This window comes from Oncorhynchus mykiss, chromosome 8 (genome assembly GCF_057628025.1).
Source record: "Oncorhynchus mykiss isolate SJ-2025 chromosome 8, ASM5762802v1, whole genome shotgun sequence".
Taxonomy (NCBI): Eukaryota; Metazoa; Chordata; class Actinopteri; order Salmoniformes; family Salmonidae; genus Oncorhynchus; species Oncorhynchus mykiss.
In genome coordinates, this window is record NC_143029.1 from 15,467,029 (window position 1) to 15,486,690 (window position 19,662).

Below are 19,662 nucleotides of genomic sequence, written 5' to 3' on the forward strand. Positions count from 1 at the left end.
CCGGACAAAGTGCTTACTGTACCTCAGAGCTGCTGTGGTTGAGGACATGGCCAGCAGGCACTCCAACACTTTGTCCTTCAACAACCTGCAACATGGAAAACACACACATTCATAAGTGACCAAGGAGCAGAATGCACACTAAAAATAACTACCTGGTCTATATTTATATATCTTTTAAAATGATCTCTCTAAAACCAAAGGTTTTGATACTATTTGGATCCAGATGGAGACCTAAATCAGCCTCGGGAGGATCTATGGGAAGAAATAATGGGTTTGGTAATGTTGAAATTACAGGTCTGGGAGTCAGGCAGATGGAACGGCCCTCATCAGGCTGGCGGGGATGGAAACTGTCTCCCCTACACCAAGATACCAGTCTGCCCTCAGCAGAGATACCTCTACCACCACCAGCAGCAGGCAGGACCACCACAGAGACAAGATACCTTACCTGTGTCAACAAATGCCAACAGCTTACTGGAACTAAACAACAATCACAGTACAAAGGACTCAAAATGCTTGAATGAGCTAGTCATTTTACATCTGTACCTTTTCTGACTGGCTGATTTGACTGGCTGATTTGACTGGCTGACATTACAGCTCTCTGGAAGTGATTACAAGGCTCTTAAAGTGATCAACCCCCAATCACCCTACAATAAAAACAAACTGCTGTGCTAGCAGAGAGAAGGGGGTAGAGTAGATCCCCTTGGGTAAATGTGGGGCTGTAGGACGTTTAGTGGGACGGCACGGCGGTTTACACAGACCATCTGTTTGTCGCCATTGGGCTGGCATGCTGCAGCTTACAACAATTAACCACATGTGGCTTCTAATGTCTGTTCCATCTCTGTTCCATTGAGTGGTCTAGCTGGCCTCTATAGTGAGATTAAGCTTTCTCTGGCTCAGCCTCATAACAAAGAACTTCACTGCTGGGAGATCTCTTCCTATCTGCCCCATGACTACGGAGGGAATCATGTACGGATTTGGGCACTACTGTACGTTTGACCTGTGTACAGAGATCAGAGGCTGTCATGTTATACACTGAGTGTACAATACATTGTGCTCTTTCCATGACAGAGACTGACCAGGGGAATGCAGGTGAACGCTATGATCCCTTATTGATGTCACTTCAATCAGTGTAGACCAATGGGAGGAGACAGGTTAAAGAAGGATCTGTAAGCCTTGAGACAATTGAGACAGAATGTGTATGTGTGCCGTTCAGAGGGTGAAAAGATGTAAGTGCCTTTGAACGGGGTATGGTAGTAGGGTGCCGGGCGCACAGGTTTGTGTCAAGAACTGCAACGCTGCTGGGTTTTTCATGCTCAACAGTTTCCTGTGTGTATCAAGAATGGTCCACCACCCAAAGGACATCCAGACAACTTGACACAACTGTGGGAACCATTGGAGTCAACATGGGCCAGCATCCCTGTGGAACGCTTTTCAACACCTTGTAGAATCCATGACCCGACGGATTGAGGTTGTTCTGGGGGCAAAAGGGGAGGGTGCAACTCAATATTAAGAAGGTGTCTTTAATGTTTGGTATACTCAGTGTATGTGTGTGTGTATTATATTACATAGTGACCATCTATTACCGTGATAGTTCTGATTACCCAGGCACCCCTGGGCATTACCAACGTATGCTGCCTGGATCAGCAGCATATGGACATGTGAGTTAACAGACTCCAGGTGTGACTGTGAGATGTATCTTTCAGAATGTCAACACAGAGCATGTGCCAGGGGGGTGAAGTGGGCTTACTATGTATATCCTATCATCATATTATACAAGTCAATCTGTCTAATGTAATGTCCCACTGACTGGACAGAACTAAACAATGATGGCGGGCAGAGGGGCCCAGTCTGGCTTGTCCTTCACAGGAGTCCTAAGGATAACAGATCCTATCAACATCCCAAAATAGACCACTCTCTGAAGGCTAGCTGTTAATCAGATAGAGACAGAGGGAGATGCAGGCACTAAAGATGGGATATGGGCTGGGGGCTTGGGCAAGGACAGTGGTTGGGGCTGCAACAGGGGCTGGAGCTGGGAAATAGTGCTGGGGCTGATGCTGGGATAGGGGCTGGGGAATAGGGGATTTGGGCAGGGGCAGTGGCTGGGACAGCTGGGGGCTGGGATAGGGGCTTGGATAGGTGCTGGGACAGCTGGGGGCTGGGATAGGGTCTGGGACAGCTGGGGGCTGGGATAGGGTCTGGGACAGCTAGGGGCTGGGATAGGGTCTGGGACAGCTGGGGGCTGGGATAGGGGCTGGGACAGCAGGGGGCTGGGATAGGGGCTGGGACAGCTAGGGGCTGGGATAGGGGCTTGGATAGGTGCTGGGACAGCTGGGGGCTGGGATAGGCTCTGGGACAGCTGCGGGCTGGGATAGGGGTTGGGACAGCTAGGGGCTGGGATAGGGTCTGGGACAGCTGGGGGCTGGGACAGCTGGGGGCTGGGATAGGGGTTGGGACAGCTGGGGGCTGGGATAGGGGTTGGGACAGCTAGGGGCTGGGACAGCTGGGGGCTGGGATAGGGGCTGGGACAGCTAGGGGCTGGGATAGGGGCTGGGACAGCTGGGGGCTGGGATAGGGTCTGGGGCTTGGACAGTGGTGTTGGAGAGTACTGACTTGACTTCAATGACTGATGATGAGAATTTCAGCAGGTTGCTAACTACTGCCCCTGACTGGGGAAAACAAAACAACTCCCTCAATCACTGCCTCAATTTGGAATGTTCCCAAACGACGTACAGGAAAGATAGCTTTACAATGAGCAGGAAAATGTTGCAAGTTCAACCCTGTCCGTCTGGCTAATTTATGGGTTGGCGAGGAGTCAGTTAGTGCTTGAAACACATTCCACTTCTTCTCTGCTGGATTTATCAAACATGCTCTCTGTTCAAAAAGAGAAAGCCTCCAGAAACGTGCTGTCGGGTCCGGAGCCAAGAGGTCTCTTGTAAAAAGATTGTTTATACAGGTGATAAAAAGGAGAACGGGAAAAAGGCTTAGGCCTAATAAAGGCTTTGGGAGGGTAATCCAGAGGTTTATCGAGTACAGAACATTATCTGCCTCCTCAATTAGTTATTCTTTACTTTGACCACTCACGTGGGAGTGGGAGGTTCTAGGGAGGTTGTAGGAAGGTTGTTGTGAAGTTGTAAATAGGTTGTAGGGCGGTTGTAGGGAGATTGTAGGGAGGTTGTAAGAAGGTTGTAGGGACGTTTTAGGGAGGTTGTAGGAAGGTTGTATAATACCTGGGACATGGACTGCCTCTTCTCCTTGCTGCGTTTGGTCAGGCTGTCCAGACCCTTGAGGGAAGAGAAGATACCCCTCTTGTTCCGTGTCCCCCGGGAAAGAGATTGGCAACGCCTCCGCAGGGTCGCCTCGTCACGGGTGCAGATCTGAGAACAGACATTAAAAGACACTTCTGTGGTTAGAGACTTATTTTATCTGTATAAAAAATCTGACCAGAGAACAGGCTGATGTTTTTTGATCATAATAAATATAGCAGCATTCAATAACATTCTTAATCGCTTTCTTAAACGGGGATAAATAACGAGTTTTCAATGGAACTGGTCCAGAGAACGTGTGAAATGTCAATGTCCCAAGTGGAGGGTTGATATGGGTGTAAAGCAGTAGATCACCAGGGCATGAAAGGAGGAGACAGAGAAGATCCCCAGGCGTCCCAGGGTGGTTTTGGAGGGCCGTCCGGCCACGGCCAGGAGACTCTTAGGGTTGGGGAGCTCACTGCCCTGCAGGCTGGCCAGGTAACAGCGCATCCGGAACAGGTCGATGTTGAACTTCTCCAGGTTCTGCTCCCATTGCTGGATCTGGGGAGAAACAGACAGACAGACAGGGTCACATCACAGTACACAGGGTTAGAGTCACTCTCAAGGTGACAGGATGACTTCTCCACCCTCTTATTGACAATGAGAGACCAGGCAAGGCAGAAACACATGCTCACAGTCACACCCAGAACCATATACAGTACATAGAGAGAGTTTGGCCAACTTTGACACAGTTCACCATGTTAGCAACCTTATTTCCAAAACTGTTGGTGATGTGACATTACACAAAGCAAAACAGCAGCGAATTTAAAAAAACGTTTTTAGTAATGAGATGTGGCTCTGGTCCCACCATAGCAGACAGAGGAAGACGAGGTGAGTCACATGGCTCATTGGAGCTATGCCACATAATCACATTAAATCGCCCTTATCCAACACACCCAGGGAAGAGGAACGATCATCTTCATTGGTGTGCTACAGAATAAAACGTCCTCCTCATCTTCATTGGTGTGTTACGCAATAAAACATCCTCCTCATCTTCATTGGTGTGCTACGGAATAAAACGCCCTCCTCATCTTCATTGGTGTACTACGGAATAAAACGTCCTCCTCATCTTCATTGGTGTGCTACGGAATAAAACGTCCTCCTCATCTTCATTGGTGTGCTACGGAATAAAGCGTCCTCCTCATCCGCATTGGTGTGTGTTACGCAATAAAACATCCTCCTCATCTGCATTTGGTGTGTGTTCTGCAAAATGTCCCCCTCATCTGGGTTTCCCATTACAACAGACTTCTATGTGGAGTGGACCGAATGTGTTGTACTAGTCTGTTAGACTGAGAACATCTGGAATACAAATGACTTTCCTTATGTCATCTTGCTTGGGTCTGAAAGCATAAAACCCCAGTTTCAACAAACTCTGCTGCCAACACATCTGGGCTCATGTCAGTATGTTCCACAACCACAAGGAACGGTGTAATAACGTAATGATTTCAGCCATTACATGAACGTTCTAACTCGCAGGCTATGCGGACAGAAACAAGAAGATGTCATGCAGGTGTATATGTGTGGCTCTTCAGAGGGAGAATGGTCTGGTTTCCATGGAGCTCAGACACTGATGACTTAATAGGCCAATTTAACTAACTGCTTGTTTGAATGGCTAGGGCTAACAGTGGCCTCTGATCTTGACACACACACACACACACACACACACACACACACACACACACACACACACACACACACACACACACACACACACACACACACACACACACACCAGTGCCTCACCTGGCTCTTGATGGCCTTCCTGTTCCTCTGGTCACTGATGACAGACAGCTGCAACTCAGCCATCTTCTTCATCTTGCTGTCCATGTCTATCTTCTGCAGCAGTGCGCCAGTCTGGCTCCTCAGTAACCGCACTGTGTCCTCCTTCCCCTGTCTCTTAGCCAGCAGAGAGGCGCTGGCAGAGTGGATGGCTGTCACCCAGTTCTCCAGGTCTGTCTGATTAGCAGCCTGCGGGGAGGAATGAGGCCAGGTGACACAGTGCCATGGAGTAGGGGAACATGGGGCCAGGTGACACAGTGTCAGGCTAAGGGAAGGGCAGGGGAACATGGTTCCAGGTGACACAGTGCCAGGCTAAGGGAAGGGCAGAGGAACATGGGGCCAGGTGACACATTGCCAGGCTAAGGGAAGGGCAGGGGAACATGGGGCCAGGTGACACATTGCCAGGCTAAGGGAAGGGCAGAGGAACATGGGGCCAGTTGACACAGTGCCAGGCTAAGGGAAGGGCAGAGGAACATGGGGCCAGGTGACACAGTGCCAGGCTAAGGGAAGGGCAGGGGAACATGGGGCAAGGTGACACATTGCCAGGCTAAGGGAAGGGCAGAGGAACATGGGGCCAGGTGACACAGTGTCAGGCTAAGGGAAGGGCAGGGGAACATGGGGCCAGGTGACACATTGCCAGGCTAAGGGAAGGGCAGAGGAACATGGGGCCAGGTGACACAGTGTCAGGCCAAGGGAAGGGCAGGGGAACATGGGGCCAGGTTAACAGTGCCAGGCTAAGGGAAGGGCAGAGGAACATGGGGCCAGGTGACACAGTGCCAGGCTAAGGGAAGGGCAGAGGAACATGGGGCCAGGTGACACAGTGCCAGGCCAAGGGAAGGGCAGGGGAACATGGGGACAGGTGACACAGTGTCAGCCTAAGGGAACTGCAGGGGAACATGGTTGTCATTGCTCTGCTTTCTCTCTCATTCATCACATTCATCACTTTCGCTATAAGGCTTCACTCCCTCAGTGCCTCAGTGCAACAGGCCAAGGTTTCCCCGTTGCCATGGTGATGTTGGGTAGATACAGCCCTGCGGTGTGATTTGTGTGTCTGGTAAACACTTGGTAACTGAATCAAATGAATGTTACTCTCTGAGAAAAAGAAGGTGCTTTCAACGCTCGTAAAACTGAGTGTAATGCACATTCAAGAGAAAAGACCTTCCCTCTCGAATGTGGAAAAATGAGGCAAACAACCCTATTCCCAAACAGACACACTGGATGCATCCAAAATGGCACCCTATCCCTAACATGCACTACTTTTGACCAGGACCCACAGGGTACTATATAGGGAAATAGGGTGGCATTTAGGATGCTATCTGTAAATAGCACACCCAACTACCTCATCCCCAGATTATTACTTACCCTCTTGCACCCTGGTATCTCTACTTGCACATCATCATCTGCACATCTATCACTCCAGTATTAATGCTAAAATTGTAATTATTTCACCTCTAGGGCCTATTTCTTGCCTACCTCCCTACTCTTCTACATTTGCACAAACTGTACATAGATTTTTCTAATTTTATTTTATTTTGTACTATTGACTGTACGTTTGTTTATGTGTAACTCTGTGTTGTTGTTTTTGTCGCACTGCTTTGCTTTATCTTGGCCAGGTCGCAGTTGTAAATGAGAACTTGTTCTCAACTGGCCTACCTGTGTCAAGACTTCTGCCGAAGTCGATGCCTCTCCTTGTTCGGGTGGTGCTCGGCGGTCGACGTCACCGGTCTTCTAGCCATCATTGTTCCATTTGTCATTTTTCCATTGGTTTTGTCTTGTCTTCCTACACACCTGGTTTCAATCCCATTCATTACCTGTTGTGTATTTAACCCTCTGTTTCCCCTCATGTCTTTGTCAGAGATTGTTTTATGTTCAGTTCGTGTTGTTTTTGTATTTGGTGCACGACGGGTCCTCGTACCCAGTTTGTTTCATTTGTATTTATGGTTTTGGAGTTATGTTTTGTTTTATTAAATTACTCCATTTTACCAAGTTTAATTCCAGGTTGTGACAACCTGGTTAAATAAAGGTGAAATAAAAATGTCAAACATTTAAAAATCATACATGACTAGTCGACTCAGATCAGCCAGTAGGGAGGTTTTTCCCAACACTGCCATTTCACCCTCTTATAGAACACACACTGTAACAATGGAGCTGTAAAGCTGACACTACACCCAGACAGGACATAACCAACACCAATGCAGTCATTACCAAGCAAAAACAACAGCACAGCAAATCCTAAAAAGCAGATGTCCAGCCTAGTCCATACTTGTGCTTGTCCCATAGCAGGAGCTGTAACAAACCCTCTCAACAGACCGCAGTCTGAGTAGAAAGCACAACCCTGTCACCGGGGCCTGTGAGACAGGAGCAGGAAATACAGCAGAAACCCATTAAACCCCCCAAAATGTTTCCTCTCAGCCATTCACACTGTGCTCTAAGAAAAAGAGAACATCCTACAAACAAACAAGAGACAAGCTCAGAGTGTTATAATGTCCCATTTGTAAAGACTAAATCAACACGATGATGTACTGCAGATTCAAACATGACAGGTGCCTCCATTGACGGCACAACAGTCGGTGTGGAACTAACCTCATCCCCAGGCTATTGTGCAGAGTTCACAGTGCATACGATAGCGCAGGGGTATTCCACTACTATTTGGAGAAGGTCCGGTCACACATTTCCGAGGTGGCAAAGGTCCAGATGGATAATGTCATTTAACAGCGTGGTAACAAACCCCCACCTCACAATCCATGCGACCCCAAACTGTTCACACCCCTCTTGTTGGCGGAGAGAAAATGTTGCAGTTTTAAAGCTAATTTCCAGCAATTCTACACATTTTGCTATGGGACAGAGACACTTTTTTTCTGTTTTAAAGCTAATTTACTGCAATTATATGCAATCTTCCCTGTCTTATGTGTGTTTAAATGATACCAGGGGTCGAAGCCTGACCCAGCAGAAAATAAAATATGTATATAATAATAATGTTTTTTTAAATCACCCTGTTCTGGGTCCAGATCCGCTCTGCGGTCCGCCAGCTGGGTGTGGAGGCTATACCTCATATAGCTACTGTACATCCGAGCTTGGGGAGAAATCTGTGTGTGAGCCTCGGGTAGAACGTACCTGCAACAGATAGACATCTCCGTAGCCGTTGCTCAGGCAGAAGACGTTCTCCTTCTTGGGGTGTTCAGGGATCGCCTGGACTATGCTGTCCTCAGCAAGCAGGGTGTAGCACGGGGACAGCTCCTGCTCGGGACAGCTACTTTTCCCATAGGTCTCATAGAACAGGAGGGTACACCCTGTATGCACCAGGGAGGAGAGGAGGCTTCAGCTAACACACAGCTTTAATGGGGAATACCTACAGAACATATATCTAACAGAGTGCATGCAACCTTTATTTAACCAGGTTGGCCAATGGTGGTCAGAAGACTTCTTTCCCAAGGGGGACCTAGTCAGCATCCCAAATGGCACCCTATTCCTTTTATAGCCCTAGTGGCTCTGGTCAAAAGAAGTGCACTATATAGGGAATAGGGTGCCATTTGGGATGTACACCTATTGTCTGTATGTATTACAGGTTATTTCCAGTGTGTGTAGGTGGAAGGCGGAGGGAGCCCTACCTTTGAGCGTGACCCAGTACTGCCGCCACTTCCTGCGGGCCACGAGCTCCAGCTTCCTGTCCTTATGCAGGGTGAGGAGGGGTTTGATGGAGAGCCAGCCGGCCCTGCGTACCACCCCCTGCTCCTTCTCAAACAGCAGATCCAGCTGTTCCAGAGAGCCCAGGGAGCCACTGCCACTACTCTCTCCCTGTTCCCCCACTCCTATTCCCCTTGCTCTTCCCATGTCCTCCCCCTCTCCATCCTCCGAGGGCTCGGTCCGCTCCGTCCCGCTGTTGCCTCCTGTCTCCAGCTCCTGCATGAAATTCTCATAGATGTTCTGCCGCAAGGCGTCACTGTGGCTCTGTTGGCCCCTGGAGGCCCCAGAGAGGACTGACAGGGTCTGGGTGTGGAGGGAGTTCCATACTGGACCAGTTACCTGGGAGCTGGAGTCACCTAAGCCAGGATCCACTCCAATGATAAAGCCTTCACTGGCCTCACTGCCATAAGGCTCCTAGGGAGAGAGAGAACGAGAGTAAGAAAGCGAGAGAGAGAGTAAGAGAGAGAGATCAGGATGGTTTTGAGGAGGAAAACAAGTCTGAATAGTTAACTAACTAGACCTTTGTGTGTAAAGTTAAACGATAATCTTACAATATCACAAGATCAGGAACACAGAAGAGGCACATTTTCATCTATTTCTTGACTACCAATTCCTGAACAGTAGGCAATTGTTGTCTATTTCTATTAGAAAACAATATGAAATGTATCGTGAGATACTCTAACATGATATTGTAAAATATTTTTGCAACAATCAGTCCCCTATAATAACAGCCTGGAATTTCCCTGGTACGGGTAACAGAACACATGGAAATTATCCAAACATTCTTGTGACTTGCCCCGCCTAAACATGTTAAAGGTTTCTTGTGACCAACAAATTAACAAAACCAGGACCTAGTCTTAGATTGCGACCCAAAAGGAATCAGGCCCACAGATGAAAGGGTAAAATAGTTCTAGTGTAGGTATCTTTGGGTGTGAATGAGTACTCTCGAGTCTTGACCCACTGACCTAAAGCTCTTACATGCTGTATCTATGAATTCATTTCCATTCCTACTGGAACAAGACAAAGCCCATCTTAACATCACTGGTTCAGTAGAACGGCGACCGTAATCTCTCATTAATAGCGAACAATAAACACTTTCTCCTGTCAGAGAAAGGTAGAGGGCTCCTCTTACATAGCCAGGAGGCGGGGTCTCAGCCTGCTATACAATACAGAGAAAGGTAGAGGGCTCCTCTTACATAGTCAGGAGGCGGGGTCTCAGCCTGCTGTACAATACAGAGAAAGGTAGAGGGCTCCTCTTACATAGCCAGGAGGCGGGGTCTCAGCCTGCTATACAATACAGAGAAAGGTAGAGGGCTCCTCTTACATAGCCAGGAGGCGTGGTCTCAGTCTGCTATACAATACAGAGAAAGGTAGAGGGCTCCTCTTACATAGCCAGGAGGCGGGGTCTCAGCCTGCTATACAATACAGAGAAAGGTAGAGGGCTCCTCTTACATAGCCAGGAGGCGGGGTCTCAGCCTGCTGTACAATACAGAGAAAGGTAGAGGGCTCCTCTTACATAGCCAGGAGGCGGGGTCTCAGCCTGCTATACAATACAGAGAAAGGTAGAGGGCTCCTCTTACATAGCCAGGAGGCGGGGTCTCAGCCTGCTGTACAATACAGAGAAAGGTAGAGGGCTCCTCTTACATAGCCAGGAGGCGGGGTCTCAGCCTGCTATACAATACAGAGAAAGGTAGAGGGCTCCTCTTACATAGCCAGGAGGCGGGGTCTCAGCCTGCTATACAATACAGAGAAAGGTAGAGGGCTCCTTTTACATAGCCAGGAGGCGGGGTCTCAGCCTGCTATACAATATAGAGAAAGGTAGAGGGCTCCTCTTACATAGTCAGGAGGCGGGGTCTCAGACTGCTATACAATACAGAGAAAGGTAGAGGGCTCCTCTTACATAGCCAGGAGGCGGGGTCTCAGCCTGCTATACAATACAGAGAAAAAACGCAATGGAGTCATATAACACCATCATTATTACCTTACATCCTCTTGTCCACTGTCGACAAATAAAGGCTGTTCACAGCAGTATTTTAGCTCAAGTAATGCTGGAAAATGCTTGGTCATGTGTGACTCTGGCCTAATTAATTATCCTGCGACAAAAGAAGCAGGGAAGATTTCCTTTCTGACCTTTGAAATCTTTCCCCTCAAATTCGACACAAAGCCTTAAGGAGACGTACATTTCATCTGTCATAATGATGTAAGGTTCTGAAACGTTTGTTAGTATTTAACAGTCATAGGATGATGTTTGACAGAGAGATATTCCTGTGACACTGCAGTGTTCTGCTTCATCTGATTGGTTCTAAGAGCCAACGGCCATCAGCCAATCACGTTGACCAAAACAACCTGAACAATGAGATTACCATCACACATAGTCAGCCTGCAGTCTCATGTCATAGATAACTGGCAACAGGTCATCTGATAAAGAGTCTACAGTACATGTCCAGTCTTACTCCCTTTCCCCCTTCACTATATACCCTCCCCTCCTCCTTCCATCTCCCCTTTCTTCCCCTCCTTCCTAACCTGTAGTCTTCTCTTCTTCCTGCTTAGACTTCCTGTCCAGTCGCCGAGGCGCCGGATTCGGCTCTTCAGGTTGTCCTTCCTGCTGTTGCTGACGACGATGGCGGTAGGCTCGGTGGCGACCCTCCTGCAGGGCAGCGTGTGACTGTGAGCGGAGGAGTAGCACTGGTCGCCCAACTCTGAGCTCTCCTCCTGGTCGCCCACGTCCAGGGTCAGCACCGAGGCCAGCGACGCCCGGCGCTGGGGGATGTCCTGGAAGTGAGGGGTGGGGTATGTAGCCACCATGCTGAGGTCAGATAGGGACACGGGAGGGGAGATGAGGCTAAACTGACTCTGCTCCGGGTAGAGAATCATAGAATCTCCGATGCCACTGTCCTCAGTGCGGCCCAAAGAGCAAGAGTTATACCCGTTGCTGTTAAACCCTCGGCTTGCATATTGTCCATTACTATCCATGGTCTGGAAGAGGAGGTTGGGGTTGAACCCCGGGGACATGTCCTCAATACGGGCGGATGAGAAGGTGTTGTAGTCGCAGCCCGTCTCCTCAGTGCGTGTGGAGGAGTAGGTGGTGTAGCCACTACTGTTGTCCCTCGTTGTGGTCTGACTACATGTGAACACATTATTGTTGAGCTCTGTGGTGTTCCCCCAAGGAGAGTCGTACCAGGAGCCCTCGGAGCTGAGCGAGCTACCCTTACTGGTCCTAGTCAGAGAGGGCTCTGGGGCTGCTACTGCATTGTGGCTGTGGCCTGACAGACCCTGGGCCTCCAGAGACATCCTCCTGGCATTGGTGAACTCCACACGCATGCTGCCGTTATTACTGAGGAGCACCTTGGGGCTGCTGCGGCTCTCTATTGGCTCACACAGAGAAGTCATCTCAGGGGTGCGCTGCCCGTTAGCACCGAGACCGTTCACATTCTCCCCGCTACTCTCCAGGAAACCACCGCCGTTATGACCACTGCTTTTCCTGGTCACTTGGGAGCTGTCCCCTCTGCCACAACACTGCGGAGAGCTGGACTTCAGCTTGGCTCCTGGGGGCCCTCTCAGTCCCCTGCCCTCCTTGGTGATGTGGTGCTCGTAGTGTTGCGACAAGCCATAAGGCTGGTTGTGAGTGATCTTCTGCTGGGGCAGGCAGACCCTCCCTCCCATGCCTCTGGTTTTGTACTCCTGGCCGCCCCCCTCGCTGCCCCTCCACCAGCTATTGGGGGACAGGACCTCCTCCTTAATGGAGTGGAACTTTAGAGAGCAGGGTTTGGGTTTCCCAGGGACGTTGAAGTTGCTGTACTGGCTGTCAGTGTTTCCCATTCTGATCTGTAGTAGGGCAGAAGACAAAACATCAGCATGAGAGATAATCAAGAGAGAATGCCAATAATCACACTTCCATCCACAGTAAAGTCATATCGTGGAAACAGGAATTTGTTAGTTCGACTTGGCGGGGTCTTTTTGTGTCGCTAAAATGAATTATGCGGGAAATGGTGGTGGAAATGACTTTTTACGCAAATATTGATATAATAACCATCATCTCAAAGTCAAGCGATGATATGGTGTGTGGTCCTCCCACTACGACTCAGAAAACCATGCAGTTTATTAGGCAACAAATGAAATAAGTTATGATGAACTTCACAGGGTGGTGAAAGTGTACGGTGATGAGCTTGATGCTCCTTTCCAATAAATATTGAAGGTGACATGATGATCGATGCTTGACTGCCATCTGACAAAAAGTTCAATGGTTAAAAAAAAAAGTTCAATTAAATTAAATTAAATCACATAAAGGTAAATACAATTAAATGAAATCACATACATTTTAATAAAACTAAATTAAATCACGAGGTTACATTAAAACAAAAGCACATAAAAACAACAACTACAGTATACACACACCAGCTGTAAAGTTATCTTACCACTTGGTGTCTATCCTCAGGACAAACTCAGACACTATTCTGCATAGTCCGTCTCAGCAGCGCTAGCTGGGCTCTGTCCTGTTGTGTGAGCTCTTCAGAACTCAGCACCGCTCTCACACTCACACAAACAGCTGCTCACTCGCTTGCTCTCTCTATCTCTCTCTGTGTCTCCAACTCATCTGTAGGGAAACAGAGGAGGGAGGGACTTCAGTTAGTTCCACACACACAGTCTGCCTTGTATGTGAGCCCACTGTGGTTAGGAGGACCCCCTTTGCAACCCCCACTCTAAATCTAAACACCCCTTGTTCCTTGGCTTGGCCACCCCCCCACTCCACTCAGCCTCCTTCCATGACGTACTGCTACTGAGCTGCTGAACAGACTTTTTAAAAGCGGACTTCATTCTGTCGCCTGTTTATTTTGGTTCTCAGGAATTCCGAGCAATTTCCTTTCCTTTTTAAAAACAGAAACCCTCGACTCTAAGACCGTTCAGTTTAAGTTATCAGACAAGGCTTTTTCAACATCACCGTGAGCAACGTCTCTAAGTCAGATTTAAGTTAGAAATCTCCCAACAACTCAAGATCAAGCCAAACAGGATGAGAGAGAACATATCTATAAGGTAAAACAATTACAGACATTTTGAAATACAATGACATCAACCCCAGTGTTTCCTGAAATAGATAAACCCTCAGAGTATTGTCCAGAGTTCTCATTTCCTGAGAGAGACAGAGAGGGGTCAGAGGTCGGAGTGGCCTAAGGTGCACCGTGTTCCATCAGTAAACTATAGCAGCACTATGCCTGTCCTGGAGAGGAGAGAAGGAGAGGAGAGGAGGAGGAGGACATAGCCCTTGGTTACACAAAGCAGGGTGAGAATACCTCACACCGCTGACCATAAACACATCCACAACCTTTGACCCCTTCAATTACACCCAACAGGAAGCAACGATCAGGAAACTTTGAACGCCTAGTCTGATGGCAGAGAAAATAGTAACTGGTTGACTCCAGTCATTAGGCTACATTCTAGAATGTTGAGGAGGACAGAAGAACAGCAAAGTCATTATCACATCTGTCATTCAGAGCAGCAGAGGGACAGATTGTATTCGGTACTCGCTGTCTGTGTTAAAAGGCCGATGGGCTGCGCTTTCAGCCAGTCAATGGTCTGCCACTTGGCTGGGACCCTAGACTATGGGCCTGTGTGGTGGGCAGAACTGTGGAACCGGCGCTTTGTGACACAGTTGTCGGCTTGCGCTGCAGACAAGGAGGCCATGAATGGTTAAAGGTGCAAGCAGGTGGCGGTCAACACTTTTGTTGTGCCTCTCCTATAGGCCACCTGCTCCCTTGCAGGGGAAGCCCCATCACCCCTATGTCACCCTTGACCCTGGCATTCTTCAATCACAATGAGCCCCTGGTGCAGAACTCCACAACGGCCATATTGATAAGCTGCAGACCATACTATTTACCAAGAGAGTTTCATCCAAATTTTTCATAGCTGTCTATTTACAACCACAAATCGATGCTGATACTAAGACCGCACTCAATGAGCTGTATAGGACCATAAACACACATGGAAATGCACATCCAGACGTGGAGCACCAAGTGGCCGGTGATTTTGTTGCAGGGGAACTGAAATCTGTCTTTTCACATTTTTTACCAGCATGTCACCTGTGCAACTAGAGGCAAAAACTCTAGATCACCTTTACTCCACACACAGAAACACATACAAAGCTCTCCCTTGCCCCCCATTTGGCAAATCTGCCCATAACTATCCTCCTGATTCCTGCTTACAAGCAAAAACTCATACAGAAAGTACCAGTGACGCGCTCAGTACGGAAGTGGTTCGATGGAGCGGATGCTAAGCTATAGGACTATTATATGTTCCAGGATTCATCCAATAACATTGATGAGTACCACATCAGTCACTGGCTTAATTAATAAGTGCATCGACGATGTCGTCCTCACACTGACCGTACATACATACATATCCCAACCAGAAGCCATGGATTACAGGCAATCCGCACTGAGATAAAGGCTAGAGCTACCACTTTCAAGGAGAGGGACACTAATACGCTTATAATAAATCCCACTACCACCTCCGACAAGCCATCAAACAGTCAAAATATCAATAAAGGACTAAGATTGAATCGTACTACACCGGCTCCGACACTATTAAGGACTACAAAGGGAAGCACAGCTGCGAGCTGCCCAGTGACACAAGCCTACCAGACGGGCTAAATGACTTCTATGCTCGCTTCGAGGAAAGCAACAATGAAGCATGCATGAGAGCACCAGCTGTTCCAGACGACTGTGTGATTAAGCTCTCCGTAGCCGATGAGAGTAAGACCTTTAAACAGGTCAACATTCACAAGGCTGCAGGGCCAGACGGATTACCAGGACGTGTACTCCGAGCATGCGCTGACCAGTGTCTTCACTGAAATTTCCAACCTGTCCCTGACCGAGTCTGTAATACCAACATGTTTCAATCAGATTACCATAGTCCCTGTGCCCAAGAACACCAAGGTAAGCTGCCCAAATTACTACTGACCTATAGCACTCATGTCTGTAGCCAAGAAGTGCTTTGAAAGACTGGTCATGACTCACGTCAACAACATTATCCCAGAAACCCTAGACCCACTCCAATTTGCATACCACTCCAACAGATCAAATTATTTGTTCTATTTCTATTGTTATTTATTTTAACTAAAAAAAATATATATTTTTCAATTTCAATTATTTTTTTTTTTACTTTGTATATTTTCTTTATTTCTATTTTATTATTATTTATTTTTTTACTTCAGTTTAATTTAGTAAATACTTTCTTAACACATATTTTTCTTAAAACTGCATTTTTGGTTAAAGGGCTTGTATGTAAGCACTTCACTGTAAGGTCACTGTAACTTCACTGTAAGGTAACACCTGTTGTATTCGGCGCATGTGACAAATAACATTTGAGGGGATAGAGAGCTGGCACAGACAGAGAGCAACCTGGCAGCGTTCCAAATGGACCGCTAAAACCTGGCACAGACTCTTCTCTTCATCAACTTTATGTCATTAGAACCCATCTGCGGTGGACGAGAACTCCCAACTAAAAATCTACTACTATGAGCTAATATTGTAATAACACACAAGCTGAAGCTTACTTTATGACTACAGTACATATGAATCATCAGACTGAGAATGGAATTATTCATTGTAAATGGACACGTTCACAGAAAAATGCAAAATGATTAAATAAACTATCAGAAAGTTGTTTAAAATAATACCGTGTATGTAGAGTTGTTAAAAATCATTCTTTAACCAGGCTCCTCCCCTTCATCTACACTACTTGAAATGGATTTAGTAAGTGGCATCAATAAGCGATCATAGCTTTCACCTAGATTCACCTGGTCAGTATATGTCAGGGAAAGAGCAGGTGTTCTTAATGTTTTGTATACTCAGTGTACACCATAACCATTGCAGAAGAAATTCATCACCATTTATGGCCATGATGAGTTCATATTCCCAAAGTAGCCATAAACAAATGACCATGCGCATCTCTCATTTAATTGGGCCTATTAGATAGGCTATTAATCTCTCATTTAATTGGGCCTATTAGATAGGCTATTAATCTCTCATTTAATTGGGCCTATTAGATAGGCTATTAATCTCTCATTTAATTGGGCCTATTAGATAGGCTATTAATCTCTCATTTAATTGGGCCTATTAGATAGGCTATTATAATTTCTACTTTTTGTTCTCTTTGCTCTGAGAACGGGAGGATGGTTCATAACATACATTAGAATTTAACAGGTGAACAGACAGTTGATATTTTGCAGTGAAGTGCGTAGACTACCACTGTAAGTATAGCCTACTCTAGTGAAAAATATTAGAAGAGTATACGTTTCAGAATTCACAGGCAATGTTGCATATTTAGGTTGGGGAAAACAGTAAATGCAAAACATTACTGAATTCAAACTGTCTACATGTGCACAACAATTTACAATAGTTTTTGTGTTTCAGAAGTGGTCAGATAGTTTACAGCAAATGTCCCTGCAAAAGAAAACATTCTGCCAACACCTCCAAAGACATTTGATCAAGTTCATCATTGTTATTTATTTTAGATACTGTCTTGGCATAATTCCAATACTTCTGAAGTATACAGCAATTAAGGACGTAATTGTCAAATCTCAATATTTTTGTGCGTGAACAGTCTTTTCAGAAATGGCACGCGCAGATATTTAGTGTAAATTTTACGCAACTGTTATAAATGAGGCCTCTGGTGCTTTTGTCAGCAGTAGAATGAATGACTAGAGACGTGGCTGGGAGAGGTTTGAAATAACAAACATAGGTCTGTGAGTAGCAGTTCAGTCACAAGAGTTGAATCAAAGATTATTCCCCAACAGTGAAATAATGAAATTGATTAATCGCCACCTTTTAACTTGAATGCATTGGTATTCTTTGTTACAGTCAGTAAGTAACTATTTTAAAGGAGTGTCAACTGAGTTTTCACCAGGACTATTGTTAGGCTGAGCAGGTGGGTTTTGGACCGTGTACAGTTTATGTTGCTTCTACATACTAGCCTCTTGTTGCCAATGTTTGCTGACTGAGTTAGCAGCGTGCCCCGCTCCTCATGAACAGTAGCGAAGCCTCACTTACAGTAGCAGCCTGGTCTCTGCACATAAGACAACATTTTATTTAAAAAATGTAACAGAGTTGTAGAGTTGATCAGAGCGTCTCATGGTAGCAACACTTTCAGAACATTTTCAGTGTGGGACCCAATCCTTTATATGTTCTTGAAGTTCTCCTACGTGAGAGCTCCTAAGAGCTCCTTCTCAGTCAGAGATGACTTTGAGTGGTACATGTGAAGAGGATAAGATGCACCAAGAGGTGTAGTCCCAGGATAATGGGTTCATTTTTCCACTAGGTAGTCATCACAGGCACGCAGCCCAGCAGCCTCATCCAGCCCAGATCCAGTGGTAAACTGCCTTGATGTCTTTGTGGTTCCAGTGCAGAAGAAGGGCCCTCTGTGTTCAGCTGGCTGAACTGCTGCCATGCGGAATGTGCGGTGGATTTTCTACCTAATTATCTCCTATTTTCTCATGCAAGCCGGCACTTTTTCACGATGGAAGAATGCGATATAGGCTTAGCTGTCCTGGGTTTTGTTGTTTTTCGCTAAGCAGTCTCGCGCACAACATTAGCACTGGGTGTACCGAGGATGAAGAGGCCTTGTAATCCCACAATGGAGACCCTATATACATATGGCATTATAAGGCACGAGAACAGCCCTGATACAATCTTATTTCACTCATCTAAAATTCAATTATGGCAGACCGAACTATTCAACTATTAAAATGCTCCTGGCCAATAAACATAATTGGGTTCACATTTTCTTTATAATAAAGCGTTTACTGTTGACCTCGAAGAGGTCAGGCATTGAAAATAATTGTTTTAAATAAATGCTTTGATAAAAAAATAAAAATCTGATTGGGGTGGTAATATTAATCTATACATTTCTCTTTGGGAATCATCTTGATAAAAGAACAGTGGTTGATAATTATATTGTTGTTAACATCATGGACAATACAATATGTTCTACCCAATGTTGATAGAAATTGAGACTGGAGTGGAGCGCTGCTCTTTTGTGCTGGCTATGCCAAAAACACGTGACTGGCTCGAGGTAGGTGAAAGCCCACATTTTGGGAACGGAAGAACCCATTGAGCGTCATAGAGTATATGATGCTGAAAGTCAACATGGAGAGGAAGGGAAGGGTGCTGTCTGAGCAGCATACCTTAACCCAAATTAAACAAGGCAAATGTTGTTCTTGGCAAAACACCATCTTGGTTTTTTTTCACACATCAGGGAAAAGCAAATGGCTGTGGATAAAGCTGAGCAAAGTGTTTGTGTTTCAAGTCATTTCAGGGGCTGGCATTAGCCCAGTGGGGACTCTCTGACAGCAACAAAGAGCCAGACTTTAAAAGACCTGAATATTAATTAGTCATACACAATTTATTTCTCACTTGAACAATTTACCCTTTAATGTGCGACAGTCCGGTATCACATCATCAACTTGTATCGATCACATTTTTACTAACATGGCTGGACATTGTTCTAAAGCTGTATCAGTGGCACTAGGTTGTAGTGATCATAACTTGGTTGCACTCATTAGGAAAACAAGCTACCGATGGTCCGACAGAGGGTTCAATCAGGACTCTGATTGAACCCATGTGGGTGAGATTAAGAATGTGCAATGGTTAGAAGTGTGTAAGGATGATCCTGAAATGTCACTAAGTTTGTTTATGAAATGATTTATGATTATAGCTGATAAGCACGCCCCTTTAAGAAAATGCACTGTGAGGTCAAAACGATGCCCCATGGATTGATGATGAGCTGAGAAATGTAATGATTCAACGTTATTATGCCAAAAAAGTAGAAGATAAATCTGGCATTCTAAGAGTACGGCTTTAGAAAAAACGACAGATGATTGGTTAAAGAGAATGGATGACAGGAA

At 46.4% G+C, this 19,662-nt stretch overlaps 1 protein-coding gene and 1 long non-coding RNA gene across 2 annotated transcripts in view; one reads left to right on the forward strand and one right to left on the reverse strand.

Moving 5' to 3' along the window:
* The window catches only part of LOC149981403 (uncharacterized), a 169,870-nt gene that overhangs the window by 97,902 nt on the left and 52,306 nt on the right, over positions 1-19,662 (forward strand). The gene's annotated exons all lie outside the window — the stretch shown is intronic.
* LOC110529190 (rho guanine nucleotide exchange factor TIAM2) overlaps positions 1-19,662 on the reverse strand; it is a 59,673-nt gene that overhangs the window by 16,953 nt on the left and 23,058 nt on the right. The window contains exons 2-9 of the mRNA XM_036984842.2: positions 13,181-13,359; positions 11,289-12,590; positions 8,690-9,179; positions 8,196-8,371; positions 5,046-5,270; positions 3,618-3,803; positions 3,228-3,374; positions 23-85 (exon numbers count right to left, since the gene is read on the reverse strand). Coding sequence (XP_036840737.2) covers positions 23-85; positions 3,228-3,374; positions 3,618-3,803; positions 5,046-5,270; positions 8,196-8,371; positions 8,690-9,179; positions 11,289-12,584 — 2,583 coding nt within the window. The 5' untranslated portion in view covers positions 12,585-12,590; positions 13,181-13,359. The remainder of the gene's footprint in view (positions 1-22; positions 86-3,227; positions 3,375-3,617; positions 3,804-5,045; positions 5,271-8,195; positions 8,372-8,689; positions 9,180-11,288; positions 12,591-13,180; positions 13,360-19,662) is intronic.